This window comes from Durio zibethinus, chromosome 24 (assembly GCF_047325235.1).
Source record: "Durio zibethinus cultivar Kanyao isolate XHJ-2024 chromosome 24, ASM4732523v1, whole genome shotgun sequence".
Lineage (NCBI taxonomy): Eukaryota > Viridiplantae > Streptophyta > Magnoliopsida > Malvales > Malvaceae > Durio > Durio zibethinus.
Window position 1 is genome coordinate 8,345,541 of NC_143185.1, and position 19,458 is coordinate 8,364,998.

General features: G+C 29.4%; 2 protein-coding genes across 7 annotated transcripts; both read left to right on the forward strand.

Annotated features, from left to right (window-relative positions):
- Positions 1 to 8,323: 8,323 nt before the first annotated feature.
- Positions 8,324 to 14,633, forward strand: LOC111316835 (ras-related protein RABC1-like). Of its 2 annotated transcripts, none has more exons than XM_022919006.2 (7): positions 8,324 to 8,496; positions 8,710 to 8,985; positions 9,643 to 9,711; positions 10,874 to 10,939; positions 11,548 to 11,732; positions 13,888 to 14,016; positions 14,265 to 14,633. In XM_022919006.2, the coding sequence occupies exons 2-7, from the start codon at positions 8,844 to 8,846 to the stop codon at positions 14,370 to 14,372; spliced, it is 699 nt and encodes a 232-aa protein (XP_022774741.2). In that variant the 5' UTR covers positions 8,324 to 8,496; positions 8,710 to 8,843; the 3' UTR covers positions 14,373 to 14,633. The 2 variants fall into 2 exon arrangements, with proteins under 2 accessions (XP_022774741.2, XP_022774742.2); XM_022919007.2 differs by having other exon boundaries at positions 11,611 to 11,732.
- A 148-nt stretch (positions 14,634 to 14,781) lies between these two features.
- Positions 14,782 to 18,497, forward strand: LOC111316834 (uncharacterized). 5 transcript variants are annotated; one of them, XM_089753420.1, is made up of 5 exons: positions 14,782 to 15,952; positions 17,544 to 17,682; positions 17,780 to 17,928; positions 18,088 to 18,219; positions 18,344 to 18,497. In XM_089753420.1, exons 1-4 carry the CDS (start codon positions 15,554 to 15,556, stop codon positions 18,172 to 18,174), a joined length of 774 nt encoding a protein of 257 aa, XP_089609546.1. In that variant the 5' UTR covers positions 14,782 to 15,553; the 3' UTR covers positions 18,175 to 18,219; positions 18,344 to 18,497. The 5 variants fall into 5 exon arrangements, with proteins under 5 accessions (XP_089609546.1, XP_089609547.1, XP_089609545.1 ...); XM_089753421.1 differs by having other exon boundaries at positions 18,113 to 18,219; XM_089753419.1 differs by lacking the exon at positions 18,088 to 18,219.
- The last annotated feature ends 961 nt before the right edge of the window (positions 18,498 to 19,458 follow it).

Genomic DNA, 19,458 nt, shown 5'->3' on the forward strand with positions numbered 1-19,458 from the left:
AGAGAAATTTCTAAGGAGTACATTTATGTACTTTTTTTCTTATACATGTAAATCTATAACCTTCTCGTTGACTCTCAAAATATGGGCCAATTTCTTACAATGTCCTAGCTTTTATTTCTTTACATAAATTTTGTTTGAATGTTGGAGATACATACTTACCAAAATTGAATACTCCCCTATGACCAATGTCATATCAACTTTATTGAAGATAAAGCAATGATATAAAGGGCCCCAGAATTACACTATTGCTTTGATGAGTGAATTTCTTCATTGATAAGATATGTGCAATATAACCATATTTTTTACACAAAGCTTGTTGTCTTGAAAAACTTATGTGCTTTCATATGTCTGGCAGGTCTTTTAGATCATTTTGTTTGAGGCATAGATAGATTTCTTTAGGTAAGGTAAAGACATAGTCGGACTAGTAAGGCACTCCAATTCTTGTCTATCATAGGTTACAAGCGAAAATGGTTCAATATAAGTGGAAGTATTTTGCTAGCCTGCATGGAGACATGAAATCTTATGAAAACATAGGTATTTTATTCCATCCTAAGGGACAAGGCTTGGGTGTAAAGTTGATGTTATGCATATGCACATGAATGACATAATAAGAAATACTTGAAAAATAAGTAAAGAAAAAAATCTTTTTAAAGAAAAGAAACCAAATTTATTAGGCTTGGATAACATAAATTTATTTGCTGGCTTGACTCTTGACTATCTTCAGTGGGGTCATTAAATTGTCATAACGTATATACTTATGAACTTATCTTTAGACACAACTTAAGAATCACAACCAATATTTTTTATTTCAGTGCAATTGGCCACATAACTAAATCTTTCACATTTTAAAAAGAAATCCGAGTTTGACTCAAATATTTTTAAAAAGAAAATTCTAGCATACGAAATCAGAACTAGTTTTAGGAGTATAGTTATTTGTGAGGAAGGTTTCAGTATCTTTACAACGCCTATCTAAAGGATAATACTAGTTGATTTTGTGTTATCCAAGCCTTAAAACAAGTTTGTAATTTTACCCACTAAATTTAATATCAAAAAATGAATCTTAGAATTACTCAATAGTTTGATAGTAATTTAAGAGAATTTTCTCACTTTAGTAGTATTCATGAAAACTAGCGTCTCACTTTGAAAATGCTCTATTATCGAATTCATTAATGTATTTTTCATGAGTTAATTATTTTTAAAAATAATCAATAAAATTCTCTAATAATTTGGTAAGATTTTATTTTGATGCATGTTCCCCAATAGTTTGGTGGGATTTTTATTTGAAAATTTATTTATGAATTTGTTTAAAGGAAAATGGTTAAATCTTCCAAAATTTTCTTAAGATTTAGCTTTGAGATTAAAATCCTTCAATAGTTTGATAGAATTGAAAATTTTATTTTTTTCATAAAACTTATTAAATCTTCCAATAATTTGATAAAATTTAAATCAAAGATGTAAATCCTCTAATAATTTAGTAGAATTGAAAATTTTATTTTATTTTTTATAATAATTATTAAATCTTTCAATTGTTTGATAAGATTTAATTTAAAATTTAAATCCTCCAAATAGTTTGGTAAGATTTATACAAAATACTTTTAATTAAATTTTATTATGAAATCCTCTAATAGTTTGGTACGATTCATATCTAAAACGTGTATTAAATCCATAAAAATACTTTAATAGTTTGGTAGGACTTATGATTTGTTGTAAAAATATTTTTCAAAAAAATCAATTAAAATAAATAAAATTTAAATCAAATAAATTAAAATAAAAAATAAAAAAATACTAAAGAAATGTTGATGGCTCAGCTTGGCTTGGTGATGGCTCGATTACAAAAACAAAATTCGAATTTGGGGCTTTTTATGGACTTGGATCATGACTCAGTTTGATGGCTTTGTGACTTAGCAGAATTGCAAGTTGTCGAGTCACGTGATACAGGTTGGGTCTCAGTAAAACACGTAAATCTTTTGGTTTAATAAAACGTTAAACGACATTGTTTCAATTATGTATAAAAGCTGAAAAAAAATTCTTTTCTCTTTTATATTTCCTTTTCCTCTCTTTTTTTCTCTCCTCTTTTTTGCTTCTATCTAAAAAAGAAATAGATGGCTAGACCTATAAAACTTTATCGAAAACTGGGTTTTGTTACCAGATTCTAGTCGAAGTTTTGCCAAAATCTAGATTTGCTCACTGAATTATGTAATTGTTGCCGAAAACTAAAAATTTTGATTAGATTCTAAGGATGTCAATGAAAAGTTTAAATTTTGTAAAAAAATTCAAAAAACCTAAAATAATTCTAAAAGAATTACAAAAAAAAAATCTTTTTGCAAAATTTGACCTTTCAACATTGTTTCCTCTTCTAATTCTCTCAATTTCAAAAGAATAATTTTCACAAACACTCTTACAACCAAAATCCTAATTTTTTTTACTCTGCCTAATTTCTCATTCTTTCTCACTTTGTTTAGTGTGTTCCTTCATTGCATGCCTTTGCTTTATATAAAGTCAAAAGTCCTTCAAAGATAAGAGTTTAGGATATAATTGAATTTCAAAACTCATGCATTATCTTCAAAATTTTATCTTCAATTCTTATGATTATCAATACCTTAACCAATAAAAATTTTAATTTTCGGTTTTCCTCTTCTTCCTTTTAAAAAAAAAAGATAATTAAAGATCAGAACAAGACAAATGAAATTAAATAATTAAATTAACGAAAAAGATAAATAACAATGATAAAGTAAAAAGGATAACTAAGATTTAAATATATATATATATACAAATAATACAATAAAAGTGAAAATAAAAAAGATAAGTAAGGAATAAAAATAAAAATAATAAAATCTAAAAAATCTAAAATTTAACAATTGGACATGAATCGAATCTGAGCTCAATTGGTTTGGGCCATAGACTAAATAGGGTGTTTGTGGTAATCTATTTTATTTAGTCAATAGCTGATACTTTATTATTTTACCTAGCACCATTAAACAATAGTTCAAAATGCTTGACATAAACAAATTAAGGTACCATATCATGAATTTTTTTTCTATAAATATCAAATCATGAAAGTTGATATAACTCAAGAGCCAATAACAATGTTAATCTTTAAATAAATTTTTATATTTGACATTTTTTTTACGAAAAAAATTAAGTACAAATGTCATTGAAGTTTAAAATGATTACTATTTATAATCGGTCATTGTGTTAAGCAATTCTATATCGAACTTAAATGATCGTATCATACATTGATGTATAGTATTATTTTTTTTATTATTTTTGTTAGTAGTTATTATGACATTAACATTTATTTTTTTGACTAATACATTGAACTTTTAATTAATTATTATATAATATTTGCATTCATTCCCACAAATTTATATAACAAATTAATATCTAACTAAATTCATTAATTTTCTCAAATTCATAACTAGATCCAATTTTGATTTTGATTCTCCTTTTTTGTTTTGTCTCTAAGCTTTTTCAAATTGAAATTTTGTTTATTTTGTTTATTTTCAAGTTTTTTTTTAAAAGCTTTTTTGAGTTTTTATTTTTAAAAAGAAACAAGAAACAAAAGTAAACGGGTCAAAATTCAGAAAAAAAACATTTAATAAGCATTCAAACTCATATAGTTTTATTGCAATCAATTATGCACTCAAACATCTATTTTCATCAATTGAGCTCTTATTAGACTAAAATTGACTAACTATCAACAACTATTTTTATTTAATCAAAGAACTCAATTGGAGTGAAAATATATGTTTAAAGTTTTAAATGGGTGAAAATAAATGTTTAAGGATTCAATTGATCAAAAATGAGAAATTAAGGACTTAATTGATTGCATTAAAAAGTCAATGGCTTAAATGATTATTGAACTAGGAAGAATGCACGTGCTTCGCTACAGGTGTATTATTTATTTACTTGTGTATGCATTAGTACAAAAAAAATACATTATATTAAAGATTTTAGTAGTCAATTATGTTAAAAATTTCATAGCAAAAAATTTAAAATGTTTTGTTTGCTTTAGCTTTAATATACTTGGTTTTTAATTAGACTAATAACCTTAAAAGGAAAACACATAGGTTTATAAAACTACAAATATCAAAATGGTCATGCAAAGTCTATATAGAAAATGTTGTTCACTGCTCGTCAAAGCTTCTTTCATTTCTTTATTTGTGCTTGCAACCATAACTTCATTATTTTTTATATACTTTGCCCTACATATAACAATTAATAGATAAATGTTAATAGCATCTATATTGTTCTCTAGAGTTAATGAAGTTGTGATTTTATTTTCTTTTGTTTTTGGAATATAAAGATCTTGTTGTGCATTTTTTTGGCATCACTTGATAAGTTCTTTTTTTTTTTTTTTATAGTGAGAGATAAAGTAGTAGGCTTGTAACTTTTTCTATTGAAGTTTTACTTATTTTTGGATGAATGCCATGTCTTTTAGCCATTCTAGTCGTTTTTTTTTTTTTTTTGGTTCGGAGTAAAATACTCTTATAAAATAGCATATTATTTATAATTTTTTGTGATGTTAGATCAATATGAAAGATCCATTTTTTGTTTATCAACTCCTTGATAGGTGTAGGTTAATGGAATGAAAAATGGATCTTACCTAAGCATTGGTGTTGTTTCTCCATGTTTTACGTAACAGAATGTCCCAACATAAGTAGACAATGATTTCAAACATTGATTGCATGAAGCATAAAACCATCAAGTAAATGGATCAATGTTAATTATTGTAGCTTGACAGGAGAATCTTACATCCTAAGGTGTCTTAGAAAGGAATTCCATTAGAAATTATAAATTTAGTTACAATAAAATTTATTTCCAACGTTTGAAAGATTTCACATGAATCATTTTTTGAATAAAAAAAAAGATTTACAATTATTACTGTTTTTTGTTATTGTAATTGTACTGTAGAATGTTGAGGAATGTATAAAGCAGGTAAAATGTCAATAGCGATAGAGTTATTGTCATGCCTATAAATATTAATTTTCAAAGTGAGATTGATACTATATTTTCTTAGTGTCAATAAATAAAGTATCATATTTTTTAAAACATATAATTTGTTACCTTTATTTCAGTTATCTTATTTCATGTATGTCTAAATTGATATTGCTTTTGTTGTAGAACATGATGAAATGTACAAGTCAACAGTAGGGCATATACTTTGCATTATTAATAAATATTTGTTATTTAATTCATTAGGAAGACATTAATCAAATTCATTGGAAACATAAAAAGGAACAAACATAAAACAAATCGGGAAAGCGTGAATTAGATTCATTGATAACACTATTACTTTGATTTTCTTAGTGCAAACAAAATATGAAACATGTCCTTGGTTGTTTTATGTTATTGAGTCTTCTAAGCCTATTAAGAGTATATAGACTAAACTTGTGTATAATGATAGGTACATCATATAGAAATATTTATTAGAATTCAATCTAATGCTCCTACTAATTTTGTTTTGTTTTGGTTTGTTCTCATGAGTAATCTTTTAATGGTTTAAGATGTTGATAAATTCACACATAGTTAAGGTATGGTACAAAATTAAATGAACACTAAATTTAATATAGAAACAACAAAGTTTTTTGTGAAACAGATTTTAAAAAAAATTATATCAAAATAAACCATTACAATCATTCTATACTAAGGTAAAGTAAACTACTTAAAATCTTTTTGTTTATGCAAAAGAAAATTAATTGTTTGTTTACCTAAAATGGCTTGAGAAGTGAGACCGTTTTAGATGTTAACCATGCATAAAAGATTTTCACATATTAATGGTTAATGAAACTTGAAACATCAGCTAAAAATAAAGTCTGACAGATATATTACATCAAGATTCATTAAAGCATACATAGAGACATATAAGTAGAAGATTAAAAAAAGTTGGAAAGGTGAAAAATATGTACAAATCTGTAAGTAACATGTTAAATGCTTAACAATTATTGTATAATTTTTTTTATTTTGATTTTTTAAAAGCAACATGTTTAACATATGTTTTTTATAAATGGTTTAATGTATAACATCACAACTAAAAAAGCAAGATCTGACAATGGAAGTATTTTAAAATTTCATTAGATACATATAAATTTAGAGATTTAAAGAAACACATGGTAACATAGCAACAACATAAGAAGAATATAACATAAGACAACCTTTATAACTAGTTAAAAGTAGACTTGTACAATAAATCAAAAAAGATTAGTTGAATAACATCACAAATAACTTATAAAATATGATATGAAACTATAAAAATTTAGAGCAAGAGCTATACTGGGGGAAAAAAAGAAAGATTGTTGGAGAAAGTGATGAAAAGTTTGTAAACTTAACTTTTCAATGACATAAATGTGAAATGTGATAAACAAATAGTTATAAAAATGTAATAAATTCCACTCTTAAATAATGAATATGGACAAAAAATGAAAAGTATTTACTAGTTAAGTAAAAATTAAGTGAAAATGTAATTATTCATTTTCAAAGCTACACATATTAAATTAATTATGCTTGAAAAAACTCACCAGTATTATCTGGAATTATACCTGACAATTTAAAATATGACATAGTAATATGATACAAATACGATATGAAAGAAAAGGATATGAAGGTGATATGGTTTAAAATTTTAGCAATAGTTATATATTGGTTTAATAAAACAAAAAAAATATATTTATATTTTTGTGTTGATACAAATTATGACACTATTTTCGTGTAAAACACAATACAAGTGCACGAATTTTAATATTTTACACAATATAGATATATGAATCGTCAAGTTTATCTGAAATTATTAAAAATAACAACTAACCTGTAATCCGTGAAACTTTAATATTTCAAACATAAACAATCTTTTAAAAGAATTATCGATAAAAATAAATATTCTACTTGAGAAAATAAAACAATTTCGCTTGAAAACTATAATGTCATTTACTAAATTTGTACTGAGCTATAACATTTAAACTATTAAGAGAAATGAAAAAGAATCAAAAACTTTATAATAAAAAGGCTTAAATTCCTACTAGATACTAAGTTATTAGAATAAAGATTTTAAACCTCATAACTATAGATATCATCGGTAAATTTGAATGGGTACAATCAATTATTCTTAGCATAGAATTTTTTACTTTAAAATGACAAAAGAAAAGTCTTGATTTTATTAGATAAATACTAGGCATAAGAAGATTGAGGCTTATAACAAAGAAATCCCCTTCAAAATGAAATAGGTACAAAGAGGGAATAGGTTTTTGTTTTGATTTTTTGAATAAAAATGCCAACAAAATGCTTTAATTTCATAAATGCGGAATTTGATTTTATTTGCCCTAATTGTAATATCAAAGCCCAAGATAATTAGACCATATTTGACTAAAGAAAAATTAAGGACATGTGACACAAAATTAAAACTTATATTCCTAAATGACTAACTATCCTCATAGACCTGAACTTAATAGTATGATATAAATTTTTGTTTGAGAGTTTTTTTAACCTTTTTATCAAAAAAAAATAAAAAAAAATAAAAAGTAAAACAAAAAAAAGGACATGTGAAATCTTATTAGGTTTATGACCTAATTTACAATTCAAAGATCCAAAAGCAAATCCACGACCGAATTAGAAAATCTCAAGATCCAATTAACAATTCAAAAGTCCAATAGTAAATTTCAAATCTCAAAAGTTGAATTTTAAAAACGAGTTAATTTAGATAAATTCAAGAACTAAGTTTAATTTGAACTCGACTTGACACTTTTAAATTAAATCCAACAAAGTAATTGAATTCAGTTTAATCAAAATTTGTTTGAAATTTTTTTTTTAAAAGATTGAAATAAGATATCTATCTTAATAATAAAGAAAAAATTGAAAAGAAAAATTTAAAATTGTTAAATTTTAATAAATTAATAATTTATGTTATATAGTATTTTTAATTTATTAATATTTTTAGAAAATAAAATTGTTCTCCATTTAATCTTAAAATATTTTAGACAAAATATTTTGAATCTTTTCTATTTGAATTAATTTGAGTTAAAATCATTTCAGATTCAATTTAATTTAAAATCAAATCAATTTAAATACGAATCAATTTAAATTTAAATTAATTTAAATTTGAATCGAATGAGTTTGAATTATTATATTTTTATAAGAACAAATCGAATTTAGGCTGAAAGGATTAAGTGTTTCAGGTTAGCTTTGCTGTATAATTTTTTAATATTTAATACATTATTAACATAAATTTTAATTTCACAACCAAAATTAAAAAAATTTACAAATATCTCATTTATTTTTTTAATTAATTTTTATTTTAAAATATAACATCTGTCACCCTTCCATTTGGAGTCTAAACATTCCATCATCAGCAAACGCGCGCACGCGCGCCAATTGTTGTAATTCTGGTTTTCCCTTTTTCTTTTGAAGTATTAACAGTTTTTTTCTCTGTTACTCCCTTGATCCTTCAAATTCTCTCTCGCTGTCCCAACCATCATTCCAGTTTTTCTTTACAATTTTTTAAAGGTAATCTTATTTTTCAATCTCTCGCTCTCTTTCATTATCTTTAAATATTATTATTTCCTGTATAAAATAAATTCTATAAATCTGTATGACCAAGCAAAGGATCCTTTTTTTTTAATTAATGTTTTTATTGTGGTAAAAATTAAGGATCTTGTTAGATTCAATCTTTTTATCTCGTTAAATTTTCCAAATCAATATTTATGATTTTGATGCCAGGTTTAGATTCGTTGAATGATGTGAACAAGGAAAAAGTGAGAGAGAGCTGGGTGTGTGAGATTGAATCGTAAAAAAATTGGTGTTATTTGAAAGAATTTATTTGAAGAGAGCGGAATAGGTAAATTGGTTAGAAAATGGAGCCGTCGTCATCGGCGAATCAAACGGAGTTCGATTACTTGTTCAAGTTGCTGATGATAGGAGATTCAGGAGTTGGGAAGAGTAGTCTTCTTTTAAGTTTTACTTCAGATACCTTTGAGGAACTCTCCCCCACTATTGGTCAGTATTCATTCCAGCTATTCTTTATTTTCTTTTTTTTTTTAATTTAAATTCTTTTATGTCTCATAACTTATATTGGCATTGGCTTGATCCGTAAGATATATAGGTTTGGTTTGGTTTGGTTTGGTTTGGTTTGGTTGATACTTTTGTTATTTGTTTCTCCGTTTTCGAGCAAAAGGAGGATTAGCAAACAACATTTTTGAAGAAAAATTCAAAACTTATATTTTTTTTCTAAATGTCGGGTTTTACTTTTGGATGGTACAAATGTGCGAGAATTGGATGCTTTTGTTACTTTCCACCTTTTGTTTTTTATAGAAGTAAGAACAACAGCCAAATGCTACCTTATTTTAATCATGCAAAATTATCAAAATGGTTAAGACCAGTCTAGGGTTTCCAAACTCAAATGTTGGATGTTCTGTCCAAAATTCTGAACCTAAATTATTTGTTTTGTAGCTTTATCAGCAATGTGGTTTACATTTTTTTTCTTTTTTTGCTTTTTTGTTCTTTGGATTTTGTACATAAAAGACAAGGAAATACAAAGAGTAAAAAGTAAGGGGAATAAAACTTTTCTTTTATCCGAAATCAAGTATGTACTGGTGTGTCTTAAAATATGTTCTGTGGTTTCTGATTTACAGCTCTACTTGTTTAATTGTGTAGGTGTTGATTTTAAGGTGAAATATGTAAATGCTGGGGGTAAGAAGCTGAAGCTTGCAATTTGGGATACAGGTAAAACCTTAAGTTTGCTATTGTGTTATTTCTCTTCTTTTATTTTTTTTTTAAATTTATTTTAAGTATTCATATATGATGGAAGTGGGTTTTTGATTGATGTTTGGACTACTTTGCTTGCTTTCTTTCCCTGGTAATTTATCAACTGTAACTTTATCAATTTTTTTGTTGAGCTTCTCTGAAATGTCGTTTCATTTTATTGCACAAACCACATCTCAGCTGAACGTATTTGGTGAGAGCAAAGGTTTTTCTTAGAAGAATTGGGTAGGACAATGATGGGTAGAAGTGCTACTAGAGAGTCACATGGGTTTTCTCATTCTCCTTCTGACAAGCAGCTTATTCAGAGCAAATATTAACCTGAGATTAGTTGCCCTTTAGAGTTTAAGTTTACTAAGGCTCTATTTGGTTGATGCTTTTGCTATTTGCTTTTTGTTTTCTATTCATTTTTTGAAAAAAAAAAAAAAAGAAAAAAGCAAATAGCAAATAGCAAAAGCAACAACAAAATGAAGCCTAAGGGAATTTGGTATGATACGTACATTAACATTTATTTTATGCTTTCACGCACACAATTGATATGCTTTTCTAGTTTTTTTCAAAGTGATGGTTGAGAAGCAAAAAGGCATTGTATGCCTTCATATTGGGCTTAGTCATGATGAAATCTTAAGAACCAACTTAGTCTTACTGTATGCTGGGTTATACAGTTGCATTTATGTAGCTGAGCTGTGTGGTTGCTTTAAAAATGACATTGTCAATGCTCTGGAGGATTTTGTGTCAATGCACTTTTATGGAAAAATATTTTTCTACCGTGGAACAACCTGGTTGGTTCCTAAATTTTTTTCCCCCATATAATCATTGAATTGAGATGCAAGCATGTCCTTAGTGGAAGTATTTGTGAAAGAAGCAAGTAATGTTGTAATTGTTGTATCATTCTCTACGTCATCTAGTTTGGCCAGACATGCTTGTTAGATTACTCAATTTGGCCTTTAGGGCTTGATCTTGTTGCTATGAGAATCTTTGTTGATCTCATTATATGTGTTGTGATGTAAATGAGTTTTGCATGACCAGAAATTTGCTATTTTTTATTTGCTCATGACTTCCTTCATGTAAGGTGGAAGTTTTTCTTTCGTTGAATCTGACTTACCCATGCTGAATGTATATGCAGCTGGGCAGGAAAGGTTCAGAACATTGACAAGTTCTTACTACCGAGGTGCACAAGGGGTCATTATGGGTAATTATTTTCCCTCTTTTACATATCTAAAATGTCCCCTCTCACAGATACTATGTCCTTGATTCTTTATTCTCTTCGGAAAATTACTGCTTTAAATTCTCGTTAGAGTATATCTTTTTGTAAAACTGTGGAAGTTAGGTAAGAACTGTTTTGCCTCTAATTATGTCTAATGTATATTTCTTTCATTTTTAGCCTTATTCCACCCTCCCCCCTCCCGGGCATGCCCCCCCGACAAGCGTGTATTTATTGGTCTTCCTCTGTATGTGCTATATAAGGATTACTGAATGGAGATAGCAAGAACTGACATGAAACCATGAAACTGTTTAGTGGGTGTTTACGGCAACTTAAAATGCACTTTTCTCTCTTTTGTTCTTGTTTACTTTTTTGCTCTAGCTGTTATGTTTAAATAATGCATTGACCTGGTTTAAGTGATTGGCTGATTTCTTCTTCCTTTTATCTCTGCAAATTCTTGACCTTTTGCTAAAGCTTTTCCCCATAGTCAGATTAACATCCAGGCATGATTAATCAGATGCTCTACAATAATAAGCTCGTTAAGTGTGCAGCAATCTGTTGTTTAGCAGTTACATTATTAATAAATTTTATGACAGTATGGATTTCCACTCCTAATTTGTTTGGAGAATCACAGTATGAGATTCCCTCCAATGTAACAGTTTATGATGTAACACGGAGGGATACATTTACAAATCTTTCTGAAATCTGGGCCAAGGAAATCGAACTCTACTCAACAAATCAAGACTGCATCAAGATGCTTGTTGGAAACAAAGTTGACAAGGTAACTTTACTGATATCTGTGAATACTAATGTTCCATTCTGCATTATAATGTTTAGTCCAGATTCCAAGTGAGCTCCGATTATAACATTTTGTTTTGTGTTTTGACTCTCTCCTTAGCTGTTCTCTCCCTTGACCATTCTGAGCTTTGTCATTCCTAATTCACAGTTGTTGTTCTTGTCTTTAACACCAATGGAAAATCAAATTAAGCAATTTTGTTGCCTATTTGAGGCTTGGTGAAGGATGGGACTTGTCTATGCTGTTATAGTTTATCAATAGACATACATTTAGTGTAAAAACTGAACTTCATAAAAGCACAATGTTCAACCACCTAGTTAATGATATATTGAAAAGTAAATGTTGTGATAATTTTCATGTTTATGAGCTACTTTTGACAATAGATGTGTCTATGTTTGTTTAACAAAAAGATAACATTTGTAGGGAAACAGATTTGGAAAAGCAAAATACACACAACAGAAACATACACATCTATTTGTATATCTGGCATTATATGTATAATTGCTATATGTAAAACTATTTTATCAGACTTAATATAGTAGAATAGGTTATTTCATCCTCTGTGGGTTTGGTTAAGCAATTAATATTTTTTGCCACTTTGGTGAATTTTTATTTTCAGATTTGACCACAATAATAAGGCAGAAAAAGGGGTTTTGCTTTTTTGGTCCCTAAAATTTGCAACTGATATACTCTATTTGCTTCTTCAAGAGCTTGCATCATTTTACTTATTTATGACTGAATCTAGATTTTCTATTTTCTTTGCATTGATGCTTTTTTATCTTTACAACAACAACAAACTAAGCCTTATATTCCATAACTCTGACGTCAGCTTTATGAAAGGACAAAAAAGGGAATTATGTTAGGTCGTAATTTCGAATTTTTTTGCACCACTCATTTCTATTAACAACCTTTTCATCTACTTCCTTATCCATCATATCATTTTTTATTACTTGCATCTAGTGGTCTACCTCTAGAAGCTTTGGTCTCTTCTAAATATAGAAACTCATTTCTCCTAATTGGTGCACAGATAGGCCTTCATTTCACATATCCAAACCATCTCAAACAGCCTTCTCTCATCTTTTTCTTAATTTGGACTACCTCTAATTTTTCTCAAATATCTTCATTTCTGATTTTGTCTTTTTTAGTCTTACCACACATCCATCTAAGCATTTTCATCTCAGCTTCGTTCATTTTCTTCTCATGTTGTTTCTTAATAGCCCAACACTCAGTTCTATATAGTAATGCAGGCTTTACGGATGTTTTATACAACTTCGCCTTTAACTTTAAAGGTATGTTGTGATCACACAACACATTCGACATACTTTGCCACTTCACTCATCCTGGGTGAATCCTATTGATGCTTTTTTATCTTTAAAAAGTAATAATCATTTACTTGATGCTTTTAAACTTTTCCAAGCTTTTTGCTATTAGAATATGTTTCCTATAGTTGGGTTCAAGTGTTGGACATTACTATATGTCTGACATGGTCTGTTCAATTTTTCTTATATCTGGAGCACCATATGCCCATATCTTCGTTTCCATATCCAATATAAGTTTTTAATGTGTGTGGGCATGTTAGGAAAAAAATGAAGAGTTCAAGTCGGTGTATGATGAAGCTGACCCCGTTTTTCTCTTCCCTCTTGCCCTGGAATACTTCAATGTTTAGAATGTATACATGAAACAAATCACATGGTTAGATCACATATCAATGGTGACACCTTATTATTCATATGAAGGACACCATCTAATATTATTATCACTGTATTCTATATGATGCAGGACAAGAACATTCTTATATAGAGATTTGTTTTATTAAGTCTATATATTTTTATGGTTTCAATTTTTTTTCTTTAGTATTTGGGGAACTATCATATTTGGTATTCGTATTTGTTTAACATCTACAGTTTACCTTATAAGCACTTGTATTATTTCAGTTTTTAAGTAATTTGTTATCTTGAATTCTTAAGATTTGAGCCATTGTTAATGGTTTCTCTTTACTTGCTCTTTCCCCTCTATTTACACTTTCCCTTTTCTTTCTGATTGATTTTCCATTGTCTCTCTTTTATCTTCATTCCCTTTGTTATGCGCCAAGCATCACTATCATTTTCCTTGGTTATCTGTATCATCAAATGCTTTTCAGGAAAGTGAGAGGGTTGTGACAAAGAAAGAGGGAGTAAACTTTGCAAGAGAATATGGTTGCCTTTTCCTTGAATGCAGTGCTAAAACCCGTGTTAATGTACAGCAGTGCTTTGAAGAGCTTGTTCTAAAGGTACTGAAATCAACTACTATTTTGTTTAGCATTTATGCCTTTCTCCATGATGTCATGTTTGGGGAAATAAATTTCTGTCTGCATATAGGCTATAAGTGCAATTGTATCAAGATAGTTTTAAGCATATATTTTAGGGTTGTTCGACTCTTCTTATTCCTATTATATTATTTGAATTGTTTTTTTCGCTGAGTAATGAGTGATGGCATGAGCCCTACGTTGATAATGAGACGACTGACATTCTTATGCAGATTCTAGACACTCCTAGCCTATTAGCTGAGGGCTCCAAAGGTGTCAAAAAGAACATCTTTAAACAGAAGCCACCGCAACCAGATGCAACTACAAGCAGTTGTTGCTGATATATTGATTCTTTAAACTCCCAACTCTCTAACCAGAGTGTCCTGTCCCAGTTCTGACAGAACTATTTACGTTTGATTTCTCTTTGATATTGATATGAAACATAACTTCCATGCAATGTAGCATTGTTGCGAATCATGTTTATTTTTTCAGGTCGTATTGCATAGAATTCTGCCTTGTCTGATCATTGCTAACTTGGAATAATTTGAATGTAACTTGTGATGCAATTTAAAGAGATAGATATAGTGTTATTTGGTTGAGGATAGGTAGCTTTTCAGTTTTTTTTCTTTAAGTAGAAATGCAAGCCTCCAACGATCTTCAATGACGATAGTCAATAGATGTGATTCAGTATGTTAGATGGTCCTATTTTACCATTTGCATAAGTAGGAATTAGTCAATTGGAAGTGATCAAAAATCAAAATGGCTGTAGTTGTGTTGGTGCCAATTCGGTATGGATTATATAACCGTGAAATCATACGGTTAGAGGTAGATTAGAAGTAAAGGCCAAAGTTGTTTTCTAATAGAAAAACAGAGAGAGAATCAGCCGTCAATACTTAAAATGAGAAGGGGTATTTATATATGTGGATTGATATGGCTCAGTTAGAAAAACCTTAGGGAGTCGCCCACATGGTATGATCCAAGCTGATGTGGCACATTAACTTCAATGCCTAGATGATACGTTGGTTCAGTCACGCATTTGTTTGGTGAATTGCTGTGCTGATAAGTATAGGGATCACATCAGCTTAGTTCAAATGATTAGAATATTCTTATCATTTCGTTGAGCACTATCTACAATAAAAGAACGATTTTACTTTTGAAGACCACAAAGTGTTAAGAATGTCTCTATCAAGTTGCATAATTAGTTTTGGGTGTGTTTCTTAATAATATGACAAATAAATTTTATTTGAATTCAAAACCAATGAATGAAGAGAATAAGATTGGAATATTAAATTTGCATAATTTCGTTCCAACTTATTATTCTCTCAGTGTCTTTGCCGAGCATATTATTTGTTATAGGCTCATTTTCAGAGATTGATAAATCACAATTTTACATGGATATCATCAAATCAAGCAATTTATCAAAGAATTTTGTTTGTGGCTCTAATTTAATATTAAAAATAATAAGAATAAAAAAGGAATACAACAGAAACTCCAACCGCCCAAATTTGGACATGAAAAGAGGATGAGAGCAGGGGAAGCAATGGGTGCATGCAAAGCACCATTTTCCCATCTCCTTTCTTCACCAAATCCCAACACTAAAACCGTCAAAACCCCATTTTTAAACCCTGAAACCACCAGCAGGCGCCTCCTTCTCTTCTCCTTCCCTCTTTCCACTCTTCCCACTCTTATCCTTCCCAGCAGTAGCCCTTGCAGCAGCAGTTATGCCCTTGGCAGTAGTAAATTAGTTCAGCCCAGCTTCATGGGTGCTTTAGCTGCGAGTTTTGACCCGGTGAGCCAGGCTGAGAGAGACGCCAGCACCCTTATTACTCGGAGAGTATCTGAAGCTGTGGAGTTGTTGGAGAGAGGGAAGGAGTTGCAGGCTCAGGGTGACTTTCCCAAAGCTCTTCAATTCTTTACTTTGGTACATTAATCCCCCACTCTTTAAAACCAATTACTGTATACAATACTAATTTGGTTTCATTTTATTGGGATTGGTTTCATGATTTTAGCTGCATTTGGTATAATTGCAATATCTTGTGACAGATTTTGACTCTACGTGTTTTCTATACACTTCCAATATTTTTCTTTCTTGGTAATGATTTTCTTGAGCTTTTATGTTCCAATTCAATGAATAATAAATCATTTATATCCTTAACAATTACCATCATGATTCTTGGTAGACCTAACAATTCAAAACATAGCAGCAAAATAATAGACAAAAAAGACATAAAAGTGATACAGTTTAATTTTGACAAATACTGTATATGGGACAAAAAAACCAAATATAAAAGTTTAACAAAAACAACAAAAAAAATATATTTTATGTTATCCATATTAATACAAATTGTATCACGTAATTTTCGTATAAAATATGATATAAATACATAAATTGTCAATGTTTTATAGGACACGTATACACGAATTGCTATTATCTAATTCTTGATTTATTTTGTTTATTTGAAATAAAATTTTAGTTGGCTTATGCTCTCATCTATCTCATCATGTTTTTGCACCTTTAGAAATCAGGTCATTCAACTTGTAGTTATAGACCATAGATATCAGTATTAAGCTTCTTTAATTGCCATAATACTCCTTGGCATCTTCTATGCCATTTTGGTTCTCAGAAGTTGTGTACCATCCAACAATATCTGCACGGAAAGTAGAATTTGCATATAGTTAAGTGAAAGTGATATGCAGAACATAAAAGTTCAACAGAGAAGAGTCTTTTTTAAGTTAGTATTGCTGCTATTTATATCAGTTTGCTTTTCTGGATTTATTATGACCAAAGAATTTACTCATTTTATTCATTTGCCTCTGGTGCGTCAGGCATAGGAATTTGAATTTGAGAAAAGGGTTTTGGATTTCAAATTTAGTATAAATTGTGTGATAAAAAACATGTGAATTTAATGATAAATTCCAAATTTGTGAATTTTAAATTCTATTTTCTCATTCCCAGTAAAATCTGTAGGTATACTGAATCTTAACTAATTTTTACATAGTGCGAATTTCGTCCTCACAATTTATCTAACAATCCAAGTCCTCTCTCCCAAACATAGTGAAAAAGAAAATGCAATATTTTCCAACTATTACACCTTTCAGCCTGATAATTTGCTTTGTGAGGAATTGATTGATTGGGATATTTACATTCTAGAGTGCAAACTGATTCATTCCTCTAATTCGAATAATGACTGAGCTATTAAAGATATTCTTGATGTTATGAATGTCATGTAACTTTCATAAATAGAAATAATCTATTCAATTCTATGCCATAAGGCATCTCTGTCCTTTGCATACCTCACTTTGTTGCAAATAGTGTTTAATTGTTTTGATTCCATTATACAGAAATTCTTTGCAGAGATTATGAAGAACCTATCATGTTACACGCATACAAGAATATGTATTGTTTGTGATGCACCATTGATTACATACAAGAATATATAGCTTGTGAAGTCATGATGCAGAGTATGTGAATAAATTTTCATCACCTGCTTTATTTCGAAATCTGCTTTCAGGTGGTTGAAAATTATAAAGATTTTGCATTCTCAGACTACGCAAGAGTTGGGAGGGCATTGGCATTATATGAGGTTGGAGACAGAGAAGAAGCTATTGCAGAGATGGAGGATGTTTCAATATCTTTAAAGGGATATCCAGGTACTATGAATGAGTTTGAATTCACTGGATATTAGGAAGCCTTTTTTTTTTTTTTATTCCATTTTTTCTCATTTTATATGTTTGGGTTTTTCTACAGAAATACACGCAGCTCTTGCTGCGGCCTTATATGTGGACAAACATGCACCACTGCTAGCTGAAAATCAATTCGCAATTGCAACTCTACTTGACCCTCACTTTACAGATCTCTCTTACGTGATAGAAACAAAACATTGGCCTCCAAGTTTGGTTAGTTCCTTGCGACATTTTATCACACTTTCCTAAAGATTTGTGTTGAATATTACAGCATATTACATTTGGCAAATTGTTATCAAGAACAGCATTTTCTGGTTGAATTTATACTATGATAGATTTTAAATATTTCATTATCTTATGATTTGGGTGAAGATGATATATGTATATACACATTCAGCTTATACTTTCCGCGTCCATGCTCTGTCCACCTTCATTTTGGCTAAGTTTTTCTTCTGCTGAGATTGTGGGAAGAAACATGTAAAATATTGTCACCATGTTTGTCAGGTGAAGACTGGAAACATATGATTCCATAATTTTCTTCATCCTGTAGCTTCTAAATTGCCTTTTTAACCTAAATACAATGATAGAAGATTTTTGTAACCCAAGCATCTGGTTCTACAAGCTACAGATGACAATCAAGGATGAGGGCGATGCCAGCTCCAGCTCCCCGTTTTTCCTTCAAGGCTTTGCGATTAGATATGAAATTTATAAGAATTGCATTCTTTGTTGTCCTGATTATGCTAAATATAAATAAAAATTTCCTCACATTTCTTTTTCCTTTATGATCCTGTGTCCTTTTGAATTATTCATAGCTCATATGCTCCTTAAACACTTTATTGTTTCCCATTTGAATCATTGAAGGCAAGAACCTAATTTACTAGTGAATTTTGGTGCAACTTTTGATTGATGCCAAGCAAAATGAATTGCTTGATTCCATTATAATAAAAATAATGACTAAATTAATTCCTATAATCACCTAATCAATATCTAAATCAATATCAAATCAATTTAGAATATTATTGAAATATTACTAAAATAATATCATCAATCTAGAATATTATCATAATATTATTAGAGTATCATTGACACTTCTTACAAACTCAAGATGGTAATGTAGAGGTCAATTTGAGTTTGAAACCTTGGACAAGAAATTGATTAGGTGGAAGTGATTTGGTGAAGATATCTACTTTTTATCAGCACTGGTAACAAGAACAAGTCGAAGAGTTTGAGCAAACAGATAGTAACGAATGAAGTGACAATCAATTTCAATATGTTTACTAGCTCATGAAAAACATTATTTGAGCTATTTGAATGACACTTTGATTATCACAAAATATAGGAGTACTAGAGTGATGAGAAACACTCATATCCTGAAGTAGATATTCGTAACCATAAAAGTTTTGATGTGGCATTTGCAAAAGCTTGGTACTCAACTTCAGTGCTAGAGCGAAACACCACAGTTTATTTTTTACTTTGTTGAGAAATAAGAGAAGAACTAAGAAAGAAACGGTAGCCTATGGTAGAATAATGATAAGTAAAATCTCTTGCCCAATCAACATCGCAATAACAATGCAAGTCCAAAGAGTAACTAGAGAAAAATGTAAACCATGGAACAGGGTACCTTAACATGTCGTAGGATCTGGAGGACAGTAGCAAAATGAGTAGATCGAGGAGTAGACAAAAATTGACTAACCAGATGAATAACATAGGCAATATCTGGATGACCAACTGTCAAGTATATGA

Coding starts and splice junctions, on each gene's coding strand:
- LOC111316835 (XM_022919006.2), top strand. CDS start 8,844: ATGGAGCCGTCGTCATCGGCGAATCAAACGGAGTTCGATTACTTGTTC. Junction 9,712..10,873: donor GCTTGCAATTTGGGATACAG/GTAAAACCTTAA, acceptor ATGTATATGCAG/CTGGGCAGGAAAGGTTCAGA. Junction 11,733..13,887: donor TTGGAAACAAAGTTGACAAG/GTAACTTTACTG, acceptor AATGCTTTTCAG/GAAAGTGAGAGGGTTGTGAC.
- LOC111316834 (XM_089753419.1), top strand. CDS start 15,554: ATGAGAGCAGGGGAAGCAATGGGTGCATGCAAAGCACCATTTTCCCAT. Junction 15,953..17,543: donor CTCTTCAATTCTTTACTTTG/GTACATTAATCC, acceptor ATCTGCTTTCAG/GTGGTTGAAAATTATAAAGA. Junction 17,683..17,779: donor ATCTTTAAAGGGATATCCAG/GTACTATGAATG, acceptor GTTTTTCTACAG/AAATACACGCAGCTCTTGCT.